This window comes from Parasteatoda tepidariorum, chromosome 5 (assembly GCF_982258835.1).
Source record: "Parasteatoda tepidariorum strain Cologne lab strain chromosome 5, Ptep-v5.0, whole genome shotgun sequence".
Taxonomy (NCBI): domain Eukaryota; kingdom Metazoa; phylum Arthropoda; class Arachnida; order Araneae; family Theridiidae; genus Parasteatoda; species Parasteatoda tepidariorum.
This window is the reverse complement of record NC_141759.1, coordinates 85,692,537-85,711,139: the sequence shown is the minus strand read 5'-3', so window position 1 is coordinate 85,711,139 and position 18,603 is coordinate 85,692,537. Positions and strand designations below refer to the sequence as shown.

At 30.0% G+C, this 18,603-nt stretch overlaps 1 protein-coding gene across 2 annotated transcripts; it reads left to right on the top strand.

The window, feature by feature from the left end:
- Positions 1-449: 449 nt before the first annotated feature.
- LOC107440278 (venom protein 164) lies at positions 450-13,197 on the top strand. Of its 2 annotated transcripts, none has more exons than XM_071184888.2 (5): positions 450-2,671; positions 4,226-4,342; positions 5,649-5,757; positions 9,696-9,793; positions 12,548-13,197. In XM_071184888.2, the coding sequence occupies exons 2-5, from the start codon at positions 4,229-4,231 to the stop codon at positions 12,566-12,568; spliced, it is 342 nt and encodes a 113-aa protein (XP_071040989.1). In that variant the 5' UTR covers positions 450-2,671; positions 4,226-4,228; the 3' UTR covers positions 12,569-13,197. The 2 variants fall into 2 exon arrangements, with proteins under 2 accessions (XP_071040989.1, XP_015908640.1); XM_016053154.4 differs by having other exon boundaries at positions 476-2,729; positions 12,548-13,194.
- Positions 13,198-18,603: the final 5,406 nt, after the last annotated feature.

The window sequence follows — 18,603 nt, the reverse complement described above, 5'->3', positions numbered from 1 at the left end:
TATAGGAATCGAGGTGATATAGTCTCAGTTAATTTTCTAGATAATTAATAATTAATTATCCTGATAATTAATTATTACGACAACTGGATGAAAAGATATAATTTTGAATTATATAGAATCTTTGATGGCGATGATATCATTAAATCTATTAAATTAAGTAGAATGAGATGGGCCGGGCATGTAGTGAGAATGAGCCCAGAACGAACAGCATTGAGAGTCTCTAATGCAACCCCCTTCAATAAAAGGCCAAGAGGAAGGCCCAAAAAGAGATGGAAGGACTGTGTGGATGAGGATTTTGCCATCCTAAAAGTAAAGAACTGGAAAACAATTGCTGGAAGAAGGGCAGAATGGGAAAAGCTTCTGAGGAAGGCCCAGGCTTACAAAGGGCTGTCGTGCCAATGCTGCTGCTGATGATAATTATAAGTTAATTTTTTAGATATTTTCATTATGTTTAAATTTTATCTTAAAATGTGTTGCAAGGCTTAAATGTTTTTTGAGAAAGCAAATAAGTCGTCGGTTTTTGAACAATAATGATGTGAAACAAATCATAATATTTTCATCTGCTTTCTTTAAACACTTTAGTCTTGCAATACAATTAAGAAATTTTATATAAAATGAAAATATTACCTAGAAAATTAACTGAGATTATTTCAACTTGATAGTTTTAAGTTACAAGCAATATTTTATTTCTAACTTTTTCGTGCAAAATCATAGGATTGATGTTGTTTCTTTATTAAATTTTAAAATTATTTTATTTTAAATTTTTGTTGAAGAAATAATGGATGTTTTACTATAACATTGATTTTCAAAAAATATTTTAGCTGAGCACTAATTTATTTCTTCATCGCCCAAAAATCAACGACACATGAGGTCACTCATTGTACTAGGTTTTTACTTAATATTTTTCGTGTTTGTAACGATGGTAGCTTACAATCAAAATATCGACTACGTTCCGACTACGTAGAATTAGTATGCTCAATTCTTAACTAAAATGCAATGTGCACTATTTTCCTAACACATCCTCCATGCGCATATCTTTCAAAAGTGATGTGTTTCTACAGTGTGTTCGTTAGACATGGTTCCCCGTAGATCATCGAAGTCAAGCATCACTGGCTGCAGTCAGGGAGCGGGTAGTTGACCACTTTAATTATTCTGCGAAGAGACCAAGGGTGTGCGGTATTGGTCCTCGTTAAACTGCTCTATTGTAAAATGCTCGACTTTGAATGCAAGGTGCTGGGTTACCTAAGTGGAAGAGCCATCCACTCTACGGATGATCAAGATTATGATGGCGTTTCTCCGGATCATTCTCAAGAAAGTTTCCCTGACCGTCGGCAATAGCTCATTATGCAGCGCTAGCGCGAAGTAGTGAGCCTTGAATAACTCTAAGAAGAGCCGCGATGGCTCAGGGGATAGAGCGTTCGCCTTCCAATGAGGCGAACAGGGTTCGAATCCCAGTCGATATTAATTCCGCATCCAGCTTGCACCGACCACAGTGCTGACGTGAAATATCCTCAGTGGTAGACGGATCATGGGTCAGAGTCCCCTTGCTGTCTGGCTAACCGTGGGAGGTTCTCTTGGTCTTCCTCTCCATGTAACGCAAATGCGGGTTAGCTCCATCAAAAAGTCCTCCACGAAGGTAAATTTCTACCAATACTCGATCGATCCAGGAGTTCCCTTGTCTTCTGGATTGGGTTCAAAATTACAAGGCTACGGAGTTGAACATTAGTAGTCGTAAACCCATAAAATTGGGTCGGCTGTTCAACGACGGTTATAAAATAGCTCTAAGAAGGAAGTTTAATTCAGATTTTCTAAAGCGATATAAATAAAATGTTAAACTTGTGTGCTCCGAGTTTTTCGCGTTTGGTCTGATGAAAGCAAAATTATTTTCTCTCTTTTAGTCCATTTTTTATCCTTTTATTGTTAATATTATTTGAAGAAGAGTCTGAAACAAAACAATTGTTGTTGATCTATCAGTAAGATTGCGAAGTATTGTGGATGAAATTAAAGTTTTGAAATAATTTTAATAGGTGGCAGATCAAGCTCAAAAGTATGGAAATAAATTAATATGTCTCCTCTTCGATGATGTAGCTTGAGGCATTTTGAATTCACTAATTATTATTATTTTTCAATTTTAATCCAAATATTTCTCTAAGAATTTAGAATATAATACATTATTTGAATGGTCCTAGTCACGTAAAAATAAGCAAAAAACTAATCAAAATTTATTTGGTGCTATTTAGATCTGCCCCTTACTAATGCGTTTTAATCCTTAATGCAAACTAGCACACCGAATGTTTTGCTGCAGCCTACAACCATACAAAACATCAACCATACAAAATATTAAAAGCTTCCCGAAATAAAAGTCATTAACCTGAATCTTAAAACTAGAAGTAGCTTATTTTGTATTTTATTAACGGCAATACTGTACAATAAAACTATATGATCAATAATAAGTATTGAGCAAATGAAATGTAAGGGATAAAAATGTCACGGAATCGTTTCTAGTAGCAACAAAATCAATTCCATAAAAAGCAATTTCCGTTGTTTTGCATAATTTATCTTGCTTTGACAACTACCAAACAATAACGATTTGATAAAAAATCTTAGATTCTTTGTCTTTCTCCGTTGCTGACGGTTATAAAGTTCTTGATGATGTGATTATTCAGTAAAAGTAAGCTTTAAAATGCTTATAAAAATTTGAAAAAGTGTAGGAAATTTATTGATTCTGAGTAAGTAAATGCTTTAAACATGTCAACTTTCAAACCAAATGCGAACATTTGAAAAAGATTATTATTGTTTATTTTATTTGTACGAAAACAATCACAGTTTTTCAGTCAAATTCCGAGTCTTGCATTTTTAAAATATTAACTGTGCATTGTTTTAATAATAGTTACTAAAATTTTCGCGTCATTTCCGAAAACAAATTAAAATGTAAAAAAAAAAAGAAAAAAAGAATTTCGAAAACAGTGAAGAATACTTTCATTGGATTTTTAACACTAAGCAACATTTTTTACGTTATCGGTCTGTAGCCCGTTGCTGCTATAGGATTCAATTAATAAATTGAAGATCCATAATGAATCAAGTATTTCTTTTCTTAAAGTTTAATATTATATTCAAATAAAATTCAGTGTCAAGATAGGCAGTTAAATTTGACAATTTTAATTCCTATTTGAAACTGCACACAGGCTCAAGGGGTGTCAAGGATTCCATTACGATGGTTCAATTTCATGAAGTTTTTCCGAGAAACAGCTGAATCGATAATCGAAATATATTTTTTTTAATTGAATATTTTACTTTTCCAAATTACACTTTGATAGGTTTCCTTTTATTCTTGTTTTAAATCTTGAAAATGTATGTTCTAAAATTAAAAATTTATAATAAACTTTTTGTACAAACTCTACTTTAACTCTGTTTAACTGAACTTTCGTCTAACAGACTACACGTTGTCTTACTCGTTTAATTGACAGTTTTGGAATTTCAAGATCTTACCGTAAAAGTTGAACAACTTCAAATACAGTAAATGTTTAATTTTATCATTTGTCTATTGTTTAATAAAAATTAAAGTGTATTTCTCTTGCATTGCACGCCTATGTTTGGCACAAATAAAGGAAATATAAAAATAAACATGTTTTTAATGCAAGTCTATCAGTAAAATAATTAATTATAAAGTAACACTGTTGTTGTTGTTGTTGTAGTTAATTCATGCAATCACAATTTTGATCATCTGCAGAGGGAATGGCACCCCCGCATCGGTAGCCTGACGACTTGCACGCGAAGTCGAGCACTTTACGGTAGAACAGCTTAACGAGGACCAAAATCGCACACCCTCGGTCACTACGCAGATTGATCCAAGTGGTCACCCACCCGCACACTGACCGTAGCCAGTGATGCTTGACTTCGGGGATTTGCTGGGAAACGTGTCTTAACGATCAGTCCACTGCGGGACAAGTAACAATGATATAAGTTTAGTTATCTCGGGTTAAAGGTAAATAATACGTAATAATAATAAATGTTAATGACCGAAAAGTGTTGTAGTTGAAAAGTTTACTGGTGAAACTATATCTATTTTTAAATTACTTAGAATAATTAACTTCCCTAAATAAAGGCGAAGCAATGATTTTTAATGTGTAGGGAAAATCTCAAATAATTTTCTTCAATCCTTGAACTTTACAAACATGGAAATTTATTATTTTAGAAGTTAATACATTTTTTATTTTCTGAATAGTACATGATTGATATATTCCTGAAATTCAGTTCTGATGTTGTGGTTCATTCAACGAGGGTTTTGAAGACTATGAAGATTTTGATTGCTTTTCTTTTCTTCCTTTTAATCAGTGTTTCGGTAGGTACAGTGTTTTTTTTTTGCACGCATAATTTGAGATAATGTATTTTTAATGACTGTTTTTCCTTTCTACAAATTAATAAAAGCGAAGTAAAAATGTAAAAGTGATTCAATTGCAAAAAACGTTCTTACGTTGTTATATCATTTTAAAATGAGTTTTACTTAGAGTTTTTTCTATTGCAGTTAAAAAAAAAACTTATTATTTTTTTATTATTTCTTTTATTATTTTTTTATTTATTTTTTTATAAATGTTTCGTGTAATAAAATGATATAACAACATAAGAATATCTTTTGCGTTTGAGTCATTTTTACTTCACTTTTATAAATTTACTTTCATGAATGTGATGATGGAATCTTACGACCAGAATTTTGACCACTTTGTTATTTGCTAGAGTTCAGTCTGTTGAAACAGAGGGTCACAGATGTAAATTTGAAAAATCAGGTGGGGCACGCATTTGCCAGAGTATATAGATTAATATAGTCAAAATTATTGATTTTGTTTTGTTTAATTTTGTTAAAAACTGAAATTAAATTTCCAGACAAATGGAAGCTGAGTTTATTTCCAAAAGAAAATTATCAGTCCAAAATTCTATCGCCTTCCGACTGTTTAACACGCTGAGCGCCTCTTTGTGTATTTTTAAGAAAATTCCCGTCGGGCCACGCGCCTGAATGCAAATTTTATATAAAATGCTTGTAATGCAAATTCTAAATAAATTCTTAGTAATTATTTAAAACAATGAATATTTTAGCTTTATGTCATATTTTACACTTACAGTCAACGGCATTTAGTTTTTTTAAGTTAGTAGTTTTCTTAAGGCATTTAGTATTTGTTTTAAATTTTTAAAGAATTGTAAAAATAGCTAGGGGAATAAATATTATCATTTTTAAGGACTGGAAAAAAACTTTTCGCATGAAATCACCCACGGAAAAGAAAAAGGCTTAAGACTTATAAAAAATGAAAATAAATAAATCAATAACGGTGGATTAAATTTTTCCTGAAAACCAAATGATTTATTTACTACACACTTAAAGACTTCAAAAAAATTAAGAAAAAAATTGTGAATTAAATTGTTTTTGCACCAAATGTTTCATTTTTACCACACGTTTAAAGACGTACAAAAATTAAAAAAAAAAAAAAAAAAAAAGTAAAGTAAGAAATGAAAGTCGGATCGAGCTGTTTAGAAAATAAACGTTTACTACACAATTAAAGAATTTTGTTATGACTCTATTTGGCTTTTTTATGTTCTTTAATGTATCTTTTGTATGTTCTTTTATATATCTGATTTATGTCTGCTTCACAATTCAGGCCTATGATTATCAGACATGCTTTAATAGAACGGATTGTGAAACTAATGAATGTTGTATTGTAATGCTTGGCTCAGAACAAGGAGCATGTTATCACCTTGGAAAAAAAGGTAAGATGTTAGAATATAATCAAACGAAAGATTTAATATATATATATATATATATATATATATATATATATATATATATATATATATATATATATATATATATATATATATATATATATATATATATATATATATATATATATATATATATATATATATATATATATATATATATATATATATATATATATATATATATATATATATATATACACACAGCACTGCAAAGAAATTTAGTGCATCTTAACACCAAAATCCAAGAATAGTTCCTGGTGTAATGAAACACCAAGAATGTTCTTTTACACTACTTGGTGTAAAAGAGATTCCAAAATTTTTAATACTCAGTAGCACTAAAACTTATAATTAAACTAAAATAAGATACATATAAGAGTTAGTAAATTTATTTTTACGATACAATTTAAAGTAAGAATAAATGGCTTAAAATGCATTTATACACTAATTTTTAAAATAAGATTAGTTTGAAAATCATACATATTCGTAGTACTGCAAGAATAATAAGACGAATTCGAAGTAGGCTCAACAAAACAGAGGGAGGTAGAAATTATACTGATTGTGAAGACGCGGTTTTCAGTAAAACACCGAAGTCAAGCATCACTGGCAGCGGTCAGTAAGCGGGTGGGTGACCACTTTGATCTGCCTGAGTATAGACAGAGGGTGAGCGGTATCGGTCCTCGTTAAACTGTTCTACCCCTAAAGTGCTCGACTTCGCACGCAGGTTGTCGGGCTACCAAAGAAGCCATCCCCTCTGCAGAGGATCGAAATGGCGATGGCATGTCTTCGGATCATCTTCAAGAATGCTTCTCAGACCGTCGCCAATAGCCCATTGTGCAGCTCTAGTAAGACGTAAATAAAGTACCTACGGGAAATAATCAGAATTGTGATGCATGTTTTCGGATCATCCTCAGGGATATATCCCAGAACGTTGCCAATAACCCATAGTGTAGTTATAGTACAGGGGTGGCCAAGCTCCTACACAGTCGAGCCAGTTTTCAAAATTCGAAATTTCTCGCGAGCCGCATTTAAATACATATTTAAAAGATATGCAAAAAAGGTATTAAATTTTTTTTTACATAAATTATATTTAATGAAAACATATAAGTAAAAGTGCAAAATATATGTATTGAATTTAAAATTAAACATATTTATTTTACACCTCTTGATAATTTTTTAAAATTTAGTGAACAATTGGTGACAGCACTTCTCGGTAATTCTTTGAGATGCTGATTAGTTAATACTGATCGGCGTTTGGATTTCACGAATTTTAAAGTGAATTGACATGATTCACATAAGTACGTTGTTCCGAATATTGAAATAATTCGACAAGCAGACTTTATTAATTCAGGATGCTTCGATTCTGGTACAAATTTCCAAAATTCAGCAATCGACGTTGACTTATATTTTAAGTGTAGAGCTTGATCTTCTTGCATCTTCATTAATTCCAATTCTCCAGATGCTTTTTGTGCCATAATTATATTGGAAATAGAAAACTCACCTTGAATTGAACAACGTTGCACTTTGTCTTTCATATTTGTTCTCAGTAATTTAAAAGACATTTTGAAGCACATACGGAGCGATAATAATTTCTAAAAATATAATAGCGCAAAAATGAAACGAGAACTCGGGTACATTTATGGAGAGCCACAAATAACACAGGCCTGCGATGAAAAAAATAGAAGGGGTCTGATAGCTGAACTTAATGTATTTTTTGGTGCTGAAATGGAAAATAATAATGAAAAATGTCCATCACGTCACGTTTTTTAGAAAAATTCAATTTTACTGGAATTTTTATGAACATTTACCATAAAAAAAATTCATTTTTGAATTTCTTCCCTTTTTGATGGAACAGCATTCTACTTTGGTCAAATCTACAAAAGTACCCCTCTATCACTACTTCCTGTCACCGTCCCTCTCTCTATAACAATCTCTCTCTACCAATAGCGTCGTGAGAATCCTTATCTAGGTCCACTGACCTCTCAGCGTATAGGGAGTCATTTTAATTTGCTTTTTTTCTGTGCGTTTCGTGAAACATGGCTTTGAGCTCAAGACATTAGGAAAATTTCCCCAGATGACTTTTGGTATACATGCGGCGAATATAGTGCTGTTAAAAATCGCATGAGGAGCATTATAGACTATGTAAGACAACTTTATCTCGCATATTTTGACATGAAACTCGGAGATCAGGACAAATCTTGGGCACCTCATAAAGTTTGTGTGCAGTGTCTCAATGATCTACGCTTATGGCATCAAGGAAAGAAGACTGCTTTACTATTTGGAATTCCTATGACGTGGAGAGAGCCCCAAAACCACTTTGATGAGTGTTATTTTTGTTCCTGCCATGTTCGTGGGTATAACCGAAAAAAATCAAAGACTAATATCTAAACCTGGCTCTCGTCCTGAACAAAATAAAATATATCAACCACAGTTGGACCATTTGCGGTGATTTGAAAGTTATCTCCATGCTTCTTGGTTAACAAGGGGGATTTATAAAGTACCCCTGTTTCATTTGTGAGTGGGACAGACGTGACAAGACAACATTGGGACAAAAAAGAATGACCGAAAAGACAAAATCTTGCCCCAGGCACCAAGAACAATATTCGAAACAGTTTAGTTGATCCGAAAAAAGTATTGTTACTTCCGCTACATATAAAATGAGGTGTATTGAAGCAGTCTGTCAAGGCTGTTCCAAAAGATGGCAATTGTTTCAAATACCTGTGCAAAAAGTTTCCAGGTTTATCACAAGCTAAGTTGAAAGAAGGAATATTTGTTGGTCCAGATATTCGCCAACTCATGAAGGATAAAGAATTTGAGACTAACATGACAGAAACGGAAAAAGAAGCTTGGGTACTTTCAAAGATGTCGTCAGTAAATTTCTGGGTAATTACAAGAATCCTGATTATAAGGAAATTGTAATGAAAATGCTGGACAAATTTAAAACGTTGGGTTGCACCATGAGTGTAAAAATGCATTTCCTTCACTCTCATGTGGACTTTTTCCCTGAAAATTTAGGAGCAGTTAGCGAAGAACAAGGGAAAAGGTTCCATCAAGATATCAGAGATATTTAGCGTAAATATCAAGGAAGATGGGACAAGAACATGTTCACTGACTACTGTTGGACGATAGCTCGTGATAAACCTGAGATTAAGCGTGAAAGAAGATCATCAAAAATAAGTTTCAGAGGAAAACGAGTATATACTTAAATAGAAACTTTTCTCTTTTGTTTGTTTTGTTTTTTGTTTCAAACTTTCAGATACACATACACAATATTTTTTATTCTTGCTTATACGTCAATTTTACGTAAGTTATCTCAATAAAAACAAATTAAAATGGTATGTTTGTGATTTTCTTCTAGAAACTGATGTAAAAAGTTTGAACACAAAGAACTTATTGTTTTTCTCTTGACCAGAGGTGACTTCTGCTGTCTGGTAACAGTATTTTTTATTCATTTTAACCTATAAAAAATCAGTTGATAGCTCAAAAATCAATTTTTTTTCACAAGATTAAATTTTACATAGATCAAAATGAATGAAGAGAACAGTTACCGGATAGTACGTGCAAAATTATTTGAGAGAATTCCCTTCCAAACAGGATTTTACTAAAAGCATTAATATCAATTTTATAAAAAATCCTGATGTGATTGGGGAAGATGAAGGTCGTTTTCAAAATCAGCATATCAAATAACATATAAATCAACAATAACTTCTCTTGTATTTTTCAAAAAGTTCAATTTCGCAGGCTTGTGCAATCCTTCAATGAGTGGCAGGTTGGCCACCCCTGCTATAGTACGCCATAATAAAGTACTACTATTGTATTAAATGGATTGAAATAACCCAGTAAGGAATACAAATTATAATGGACAGTACTGGGTTAGTCGACAGACAGAATATAATGTTTTTGTTTTATTTTTCTGTTCTTTTTAGGTGAATATTGCATGACACGTGAAGCAAAAAATCAAGATGTTTATAATTACTTTTGTCCATGTGCTGGAAACATTATATGCGGAGAATATATAACCGGTGTAAGCAAATTTATTTCATTCCTGTTCATAAACTAATTCAGAGAGTACCTATACATGAAATATATCTGAAATAAACGTTACGTTTTTAAATAACTATCAAGAAGACTAAGTTGTATCTTTAAAATGTTTATACTTGATTTTAGAAATAAGTAATAATGTTTTGAGATACTCTGTTAAAATGAAGTCAATCTTTTTATTGTTTTTCTTAATTAGACAATTAATCTCTGGCTGAAAGAAATTTTTTAATATGGGTGTGATGTAACTGGTTTGACTATAGTCCGTCGAATGTTACTTTGCCCATGTTAAAAATTGAAATTGATAAGATTACACTATAGGTTTTCAAACCAGAAAATACTAATTAGAGCTAAGAATTTCAGCTGAGATTCCAGTATTTTAGAGTATTAAGTATTTTAGTTATATTTCCATTTATGATGTGCAAAATATTTTAACCCAATGCATAGCTGCCAACTGTTCTGAATTTTTTTGATTTGTTCCTAATTTTTAAATCAAATCTGAAAATCTGATATTTTTATAAAAAATCTGAATTTTCATAAAATTGCAGTATATTTGCATTTAAACCAATCCCTTATTCTGATCGCCACAACCGCCCTTCCTGTGTTCATTGTGCTGAAGTAATTTTTAGTAGCTTTTTATTAGAAAATACTATTCCAATAGCTGTTGCTGATCATTTCACTAAGATGAATCTTTAACAACTATTATTATTTTTTAAAAAATTTATTGTACTATTTTAACACTTGCATCAAAAATATTTGTTTATGATGTAGATTATTATTTACCTGTGTTTTATAATTTTGAGAAGGATTATATATTAATAGGTAACAGTTGTTTCTCAATTATTATATCGGTATTCCTAATTATAAAATATTAATATTATTAATTTCCCACTAAAGATAGTGTTTCTAGTTTTGTTTTACCAATTTACATACGGTATTTAAATATATGCCTATTAATGTTATTATTTAATATTTAAATTTTGGTCATACTCTAGTAATTTTTGCGTATTATTTTGTGGCATATTGTGTTCCTAATTTTTGATTCCTTAGGTTGGCAGCTATGCCAATGTGCAAAAGAAATGTATTTAAAATGCAATTACATCTGTATTCAAAATGCAATTATATATTTAAAATCCAGTTAGGAATTCGGTGGTTTACTAAGTTTGCAAAATATTTAATTGAATAAGGTTAAACTTGACGCCTCTCATGAATTTGGATGATATGGTTCAACTTTTAACAATGTTTTGAACAGTAAAAGAGGAAAAGTTTACGATGTTCACCGCGTGTAATGTATATGTTATCGGAAATGACCGAAATAAAGACAATGTTGACCTTTTACTGGTGAATGTTAACAATCGCATAATGTCCGAAGTGAATGTTCATTTGGTGAATGTCCGAAATATTTGTCATATCCGATTAATTTATTCGTTGACATTATATTTATTCGATATTTTAATATCTGCTGAGGATAGATTAGGAGAAACATCACCGTTCGGAGTACCGGTAACATGTATACTATGCACTGGCCCTTGACTTTAAGAATACATTGATGAAGGGCATACCGGTCAAATTTAAGCAAGGCAGTGGTACTGAACCTTAAAAAAAGCATTGATGTAGGTCATACCGGGCAAATGTTAACCGGGCAGTGGCACTTAAATAGACCTAGTATATATTTCGGACATTTACCAAAGCGACTATGTGATTGTCAACATTCACTGGCGTTAGTTAACAACCACCAATATTGGTCATTTACAATAGCATATACATTTTATGTTATCTCACTCGACCCTTTACTAAGTTTGTAATAAATTTATACAAATTAAAGTTAAACTCCACGCCTTTCAGAAAACTTGGTTTAATTTTTAGCAAGATTTATTAAGATTTTGAGTAGTTAACGAAACAACGGTTTAAAACGCCTCCCCCGCTTGATATACATTTTAAATAAAAATAAAATAAGACTTAAAACATTATTTAAGTAAACTTTGATGAAAAATCAGCAACGTAAGTTACCCTTTATTCTGTAGTAACATGCAGTGTTTCATACAAATCACCCATCGTATGTACAGTTTGTCTAAAGTAAGAACTCCCCTAGCCATTCATCTGGGCCTGTGGTGGGGACTATGGTAACGAGGTGTAACTATTTCAAATGGGGGTGTGGGGTCATAGCTGAGGAAAGGTTTTGGCTTTTCTTCGGTCTATTGTGTTAGCCCTAGAGTGAAGAGAAGCTACCCTTCCTGAAATGCGCTTTTCCTGTTTCCATAGTAGCAAACGGCCTCAAACTTTGTGGCGGGGGGACTTCTTACCGCACACAAACTATATTTTTAAAATATTCATTAAAATTAAATATACATTTTGGGTCGCAAATTAATATTTAAGAGATGAAAAGACAAAAGCACTATCGAAATCTAGCAAACTACAGTTATAATAGGTGGGAGTGCGAAACACCAAAACCTGTTCGATTGCGGGAGAAAAAAAAAATTGAAAACACCTGCAATCAAATTGGTTGGGATATTTTGTTCACCCGCCTTCCATTTTGATTAGTAAGGAATTGATAGTGCTTTTGTTTTTCTTCATTACAACATTAATTTTTGACCCCCAATAGTTAAATTTTTTTAGTATAAATAATTCTAGAAGTATAAATAATTCTAGAGTCTTTATAAAGAGGTAATTTTTTACGGAACACTTTTTATATTTCAATTGTAAGACTATCATTATTTATTAAAACTATGTTTTTTTTTAGTCACTCGGGAAGTGTGGATAAAGTAAAGAAGAAAGGAATGGAGATACTCCAGAAAAAGATCAAGATCAAGAGAGAAGCTATTAGAAATAAATGGAAGCTGTAAGAAATAATTGAAGAAAAATTGAAAAAGTGACAGGAACAAAATTATAGAATCAGTAGTTTATTTAAACATTATAAATGTTTGATATTTCAACTAAGTCAATATGAACAATTTATTTTCTGCCTTTTCTCTTTTTATTTGCAATACAATACACCCATCTGAGGGTTGTTTTAAAATGCTTATTTTAGAAGAAACAATAAAATCATATTAAAAATTTATGAAAATATCTGGAAATCGATATTTTTTTGAAAATGTGTCCCGCAGTGGAATGATCGTAAAGACGCGATTCCCAGTAGAACACCGAAGTTCGTTCAGAAGGCTTAACTTTCTAAATTAGAAAATAAATAAAGCTTATTTTGTCTGTTTCGAAGTGAATATATTGTTTAGTGAATTGCTTTAAAATGAATTAGCAAATGGATTATAATTTCGTATCGCATTGCACTTACAAAGAAGAAAAATTTAAAACTCGTAGGTACCCGAAATGCTATTCGTCCTTTAGGCTTAACTTTCGAAATTAGAAAATAAATAAAGCTTATTTTGTCTGTTTCGAAGTGAATATATTTAGTGAATTGTTTTAAAATGAATTAGCAAATGAATTATAATTTCGTATTTCATTACACTTACAAAGAAGAAACTCATAAAACGCGAAGGTACCCGAAATGTTATTCGTTCGTCAGGCTTAACTTTCGAAATTAGAGAATAAATAAAGCTTATTTTGTCTGTTTCGAGGTGAATATATTGTTTAGTGAGTTGTTTTGAAATGAATTAACAAATGGATTATAATTTCGTATTGCATTACACTTACAAAGAAGAAACACTTAAAACTCGAAGGTACCCGATTTGCTATTCGTTCTTTAGGCTTAACTTTCGAAATTAGAAAATAAATAAAGCTTATTTTGTCTGTTTCGAAGTGAATATATTGTTTAGTGAATTGTTTTTAAATGAATTAACAGATGAATTATAATTTCGTATTGCATTACACTTACAAAGAAGAAACACTTTAAATGCGAAGGTACCCGAAATGTCATTTGTTCTTCAGGCTTAACTTTCTAGATTAGAAAAAAAAGCTTATTTTGTCTATTTTGATGTGAATAGCAAGTTATAAATTATTAAAAACTTCATTTGTTGCCCCAAATAAATTGCATGTATTCGTTCCACGAAAAGTGCTAACTGTAAAGGGGTGCTTTAAGTCTTCTACCCCTTATTCATAAACCTTAATTTTTGCGTTTTAAAAGGTTAAAGATAAAATTTGCATTTTCTGTAAATTTGTACTTTGAGTATTTCTAAAATAAGTTCTGTATTTTGATTATTCCAAAAGCACTTGTATGGCCGAGATATCCTAGTTGGTATGGCACTGGGCCCGTGTCCAAGAGTTCGTGGGTCCGATCCCCGCCGGCTGAAGACTTCTGTGTAGTAAATGGTGACTGATGCAAGTTAAACCTGTCGAGTCGTAAAGTCCTCCATGTTCCCATAACCAATCATTACCTCTGGAGGAACTGATCCAGGAGTTTCCTTGTCTTCTGGATTGATTCAAAATCACAAGGATGCGGAGTTGAACATCAGTAGTCGTAAACCCAAAATTTTGTTGGCTGTTCAACGACTTATATAAAAAAGCTCGTATATAAATCAGAATTTTGAAAGTATTAAGTTAATATTTTAATAGCTAGATTAGAACTGCAACAAAAAATCATCTGTAATTTATTTGAATATGCATTTTATTATGTTTTTTAAATGTATTCAAAGGAATTAATATAACTGCTATCCTTTATTGCTCATTTGGCAATTTCTTGTTATTCTGAACAAATTTTTTTGACTAAAATTATATAGTTTCATGATTTTTGATTTATATTATTTCTTAAGACTAAGTTTGTTAAAAAAAAGCTTCCTAATTTCTGATTGACAATCGGGGTACATTCCTTCTTAGTATATTTTTTGATACATTTTTTTCACCCCACATCAAAAGACAAAATTTTAAAAGGATTTTCTGTTGGAAAAAGTTAACCGACGAATAGTGAAATGAATTGAACTTGAAACCCATCATGAGTCTTTCCCAATTTTTTGTAAGCATTTTAGATTTGATCTCAAAAATAAATTAATAGTTAAATTTAATAATTTACTATGATCAATATTTAGTTTTAAATTAAGAACCTACTTTGTTCACCATTTACTCATCAAAGGAAGTATTTTAATTTAATAAATTATTTAAAATTATTCTAAGTACTTCAAAAATCGAGCCGACCAATCTGTGTAGGGGTTAGGGCTGCCCTTACATCAGAAAGGTTCTGGGTTCCAATCCCGGGCAAGGCATGGATGCGCTTTCTTTCTCTGTACTTAGCGTGGGAGCAACGTTGACCCACCTAATATGGTGCCCCTGAAAGAGTGGCCACAAATCTGCCCTTCAGGTGCCTGTATGAACTAGGTCATTATCCAGGTGGGCATTGGAAAAAAAAAAAACTTCTAAAATCGAAAGTCATTTATTTACCCTTTGAAATATAATTTTTATAAAACATTTTGATACTTTTTATTTTATTTTACTTTCATTTAGGTCAAAATAAGTGAAAAATATTATATATAGCATTTTGAAACATTATTCAGGTTATGAAATAAAGCATGAAACATCTGCGTATTTTTCTGCGTTAAAGGTGAAATCTTCCAAACACGGCTTACTTCCAAACAAAATCTTTTCAAATTTTCATTTACTTACAGATATTTATATTAAGAGAAAGTTATTTATCATTGACATTTCTTTACTTTTCAAAATCAATTACAGATAGAGTTTTGAATAGGAATGAAATAAAAAAAATCAAACTACTTTTTTATTTTTTACTTTAGTACAAATAAAAATCTGATAATTTGACATATTCTTTTAGAAACTATTAGACGGTTTTTCATAATTAAAAAATACCAAAACATATTTTTGCCTGTAATTAGAGAGTCAGAAGAAAAAAATAAAAATGATTATAATAATAGGCTATGAATAACCTCAAAGGGTTCTGAATAACCTCAAAATTTTGAATTTTCTTACTTAAATTATATTTTTAAAATTTTATATACAGTAAAATTATCCTTGGTAAATTTGAAAAAAAAAGTGGAGGAAATCTTACCCGGCCAATTTTTTCTTAAAAAAAATTACATTTCTCGGATTTTAATTTTTTATCGTATTTTAAAAAAAAGTAAGTCATTAGGAATATGAAATTTAATTTAATTACATTGACTGACATGAAATCTCATCCTGGTAAGTGAACACGTGATTTATCAGACTAAAATATTATGTGTCTTAGTTATTTCGTTTATTTGTATAGTTTTAGGGGTTCTCAGAGGCGACGATATTAATACTTTTATTCACAGCATACATTAAGATATAAGTATGAAAAAATTAGTATATTGAATAAAGCATCAATAGTTAAGTCAAAAGAGTTGTAAAGAGTTTGTAGTGTTAATTTTATTATAGCCTTTATGTCAAATGATCACAATTAATATAAAGAATAAGTTGACATTGTGTATTTAGAGTTACCAGCTAGATGTAAAGATAATCATCAGAATTTATTCGAAGAATTATGTTCGAGGAACGAAATAAAATATTTTGTCGCATTAATAATTTTAAATTATGAATGTATTAAAAATACTTCATGTTAATTATGTTTCGATATCAATTTCATAATTCCCCAGTAGATGGCAGCAGCAACAGATTTAAATTTCTGTGAAAAGTACAATTTTGATTGCAAACGTTGGTGCTACTATCTTAAAATGCATGAAACAGTTGATCTTAAAACATTTTCGCAAATGGCGTTTAATTATTTTAATATAATGAGTCCAAAGATAATGAGTCAAAAACACGTTGTTCTTTTTTTCTTCTTTGAACTTAGCATAACTTCAGATAGTTAAACCAGATGGATTTTAATTAGAGTGGTAATGAGTCTAGATTCAAGTAGGGTTCCCAGAAAAATTTGTGGTATTTTTCGTTGCAACTACTAGCTAATTTAACTATGTAATTTTTTATTTCATTTTTTCTATTAATTAGATGACGAAATTCACAGTTTGAGCGAAATCAATTGAATCATTTTTGGGAAATTAAATTAAAATTTTTATATTTATCTCAATTCACCTAATTACGTTCAAAGTTTGGATTTTTTTGCTTAAAACTACATTATTAAAAATAGTAAAGATTTGTTTTCGAAACATTTAAAAAATTTTTTCTTACAATAATTCTAAATTCTAATAACTATCTATTATTATTCGAATAATTAAAAAACAATTGACAATTATTATTCTAATAATTGTCAAAAATTATAAAAAAATATTTATTCCAATATTTGTTAGAAATTATTAGAAATACTTATTCTATTAAAAATTTCAATAATCATTAAGAATAATAAAAAAAATGCTTTTAACTAAAATTTAAGAAAGTTAGAGCGAAATGAGTAAAAATGAAAGCTATTACCTGACTAAGTTTATGGGGACATAATTCCCGGATTGCAACGTAGCTAAATATAGAACATAAAAAAAAGTTTTAATAGAAAAATTTATAAATTTTTATACATAATCTGATGAACAGAACTATTGCTTTGAAATAAATTTTTTAAAAACGCGTTTTTTTATAACGAAAGCATTTGTTTTGATGTATAAAAAAACATACTTACTATTTAATTATTAAAGCATGTACAGACTACTTGTTAATTGTAAAATTCGATTAATTTTTAATAAGCAATTGTAAAATTCGAAACTTTCTTTATTGGTATAATGAACTCTTATATGAAATTACAGGACTTACAATAGAATGGATTCCCTTTAAAATAATTTATGTTAAATAATATCTGGAGTTATAAAACATTATCTGGAATACTGTATTTTAAAAGGAGAATATTATATCTTAAAAAGAGAATACTCTATCTTAAAAAGAGAATACTCTATCTTAAAAAGAGAATATTATGTACTTTTTTTTTTTCATTATAAGGTACTTAGAAATCTCAAAAATACAAGATTCAAAAATAGTAGCCCGCCCCCCCAAAAGAAAAAAAAAGCACTGAAATACAATATTTAAAAAAAACAACAACATTTTTTTCATTCACTTTATTTTTTTCTTTATAATGTTTAGATATACTTTGTAATTTAAAGAATACAAGAATCAAGAATACTAGCCAAAGATAAAAAATAAGCTGAAAAATATTTAAAAGGAAACTCTTTTTATGTACTCTATTTTTATTATAACGTTTAAATTTACTTTGTGCTTTAAAAGTTTAGAATTATTTTAAAAGAATAAAACATTTATCATTAAGTGTTGCATTTAGAACGATATTTCTTCAAGAGACATTTTTATTTACACCTTTAAAACTTTTTAATTCGAAACAAAACAAAATAATCTTAATTTTGATACATTAAGATTACATTGTTGATACATTAGATTATTTTAATCTTTAAATAATCTAATGTATCAACAAGATCTTACAGGACGACCATATCTTGTTTTTTATCTTATAAAAATTATCTACCAACTGTTTGAAATTTACTATTTTCCAATCCCCACAGGGCAAAACATCTTGAAGGAAAGTAACTTCAAGAGAATAATAAAGAATGGTAAACTTTAGTTAAAGAATTTAAACTTTAGTATTAGTTTAAATTTCGGAACGTTTTCAGAGGTCGCATCTCATTTTAATGGTGCCCTAACTTTTCAATTTAACTGCTTGAAAGACAATGGAAGAAAAACAAAACTATACGATTTAAAATATTTTCTGAAAATATGTAATCTTTTTAGGTAGACTATACTATGTATTATGAAAATACATAATCTTACTAGGTAGAAAATATTTTTCAATGATATTGGTCAAATGTCAAATGATATTCGGTATTATATCATTTTAAACCTAAATATTTAATTGTATTCCCCTTGAAAGTATGATAAAATATCGAATATTAAATAATATTTATTGGCATTATGCCTTTTAAAGCTAATTTTGTA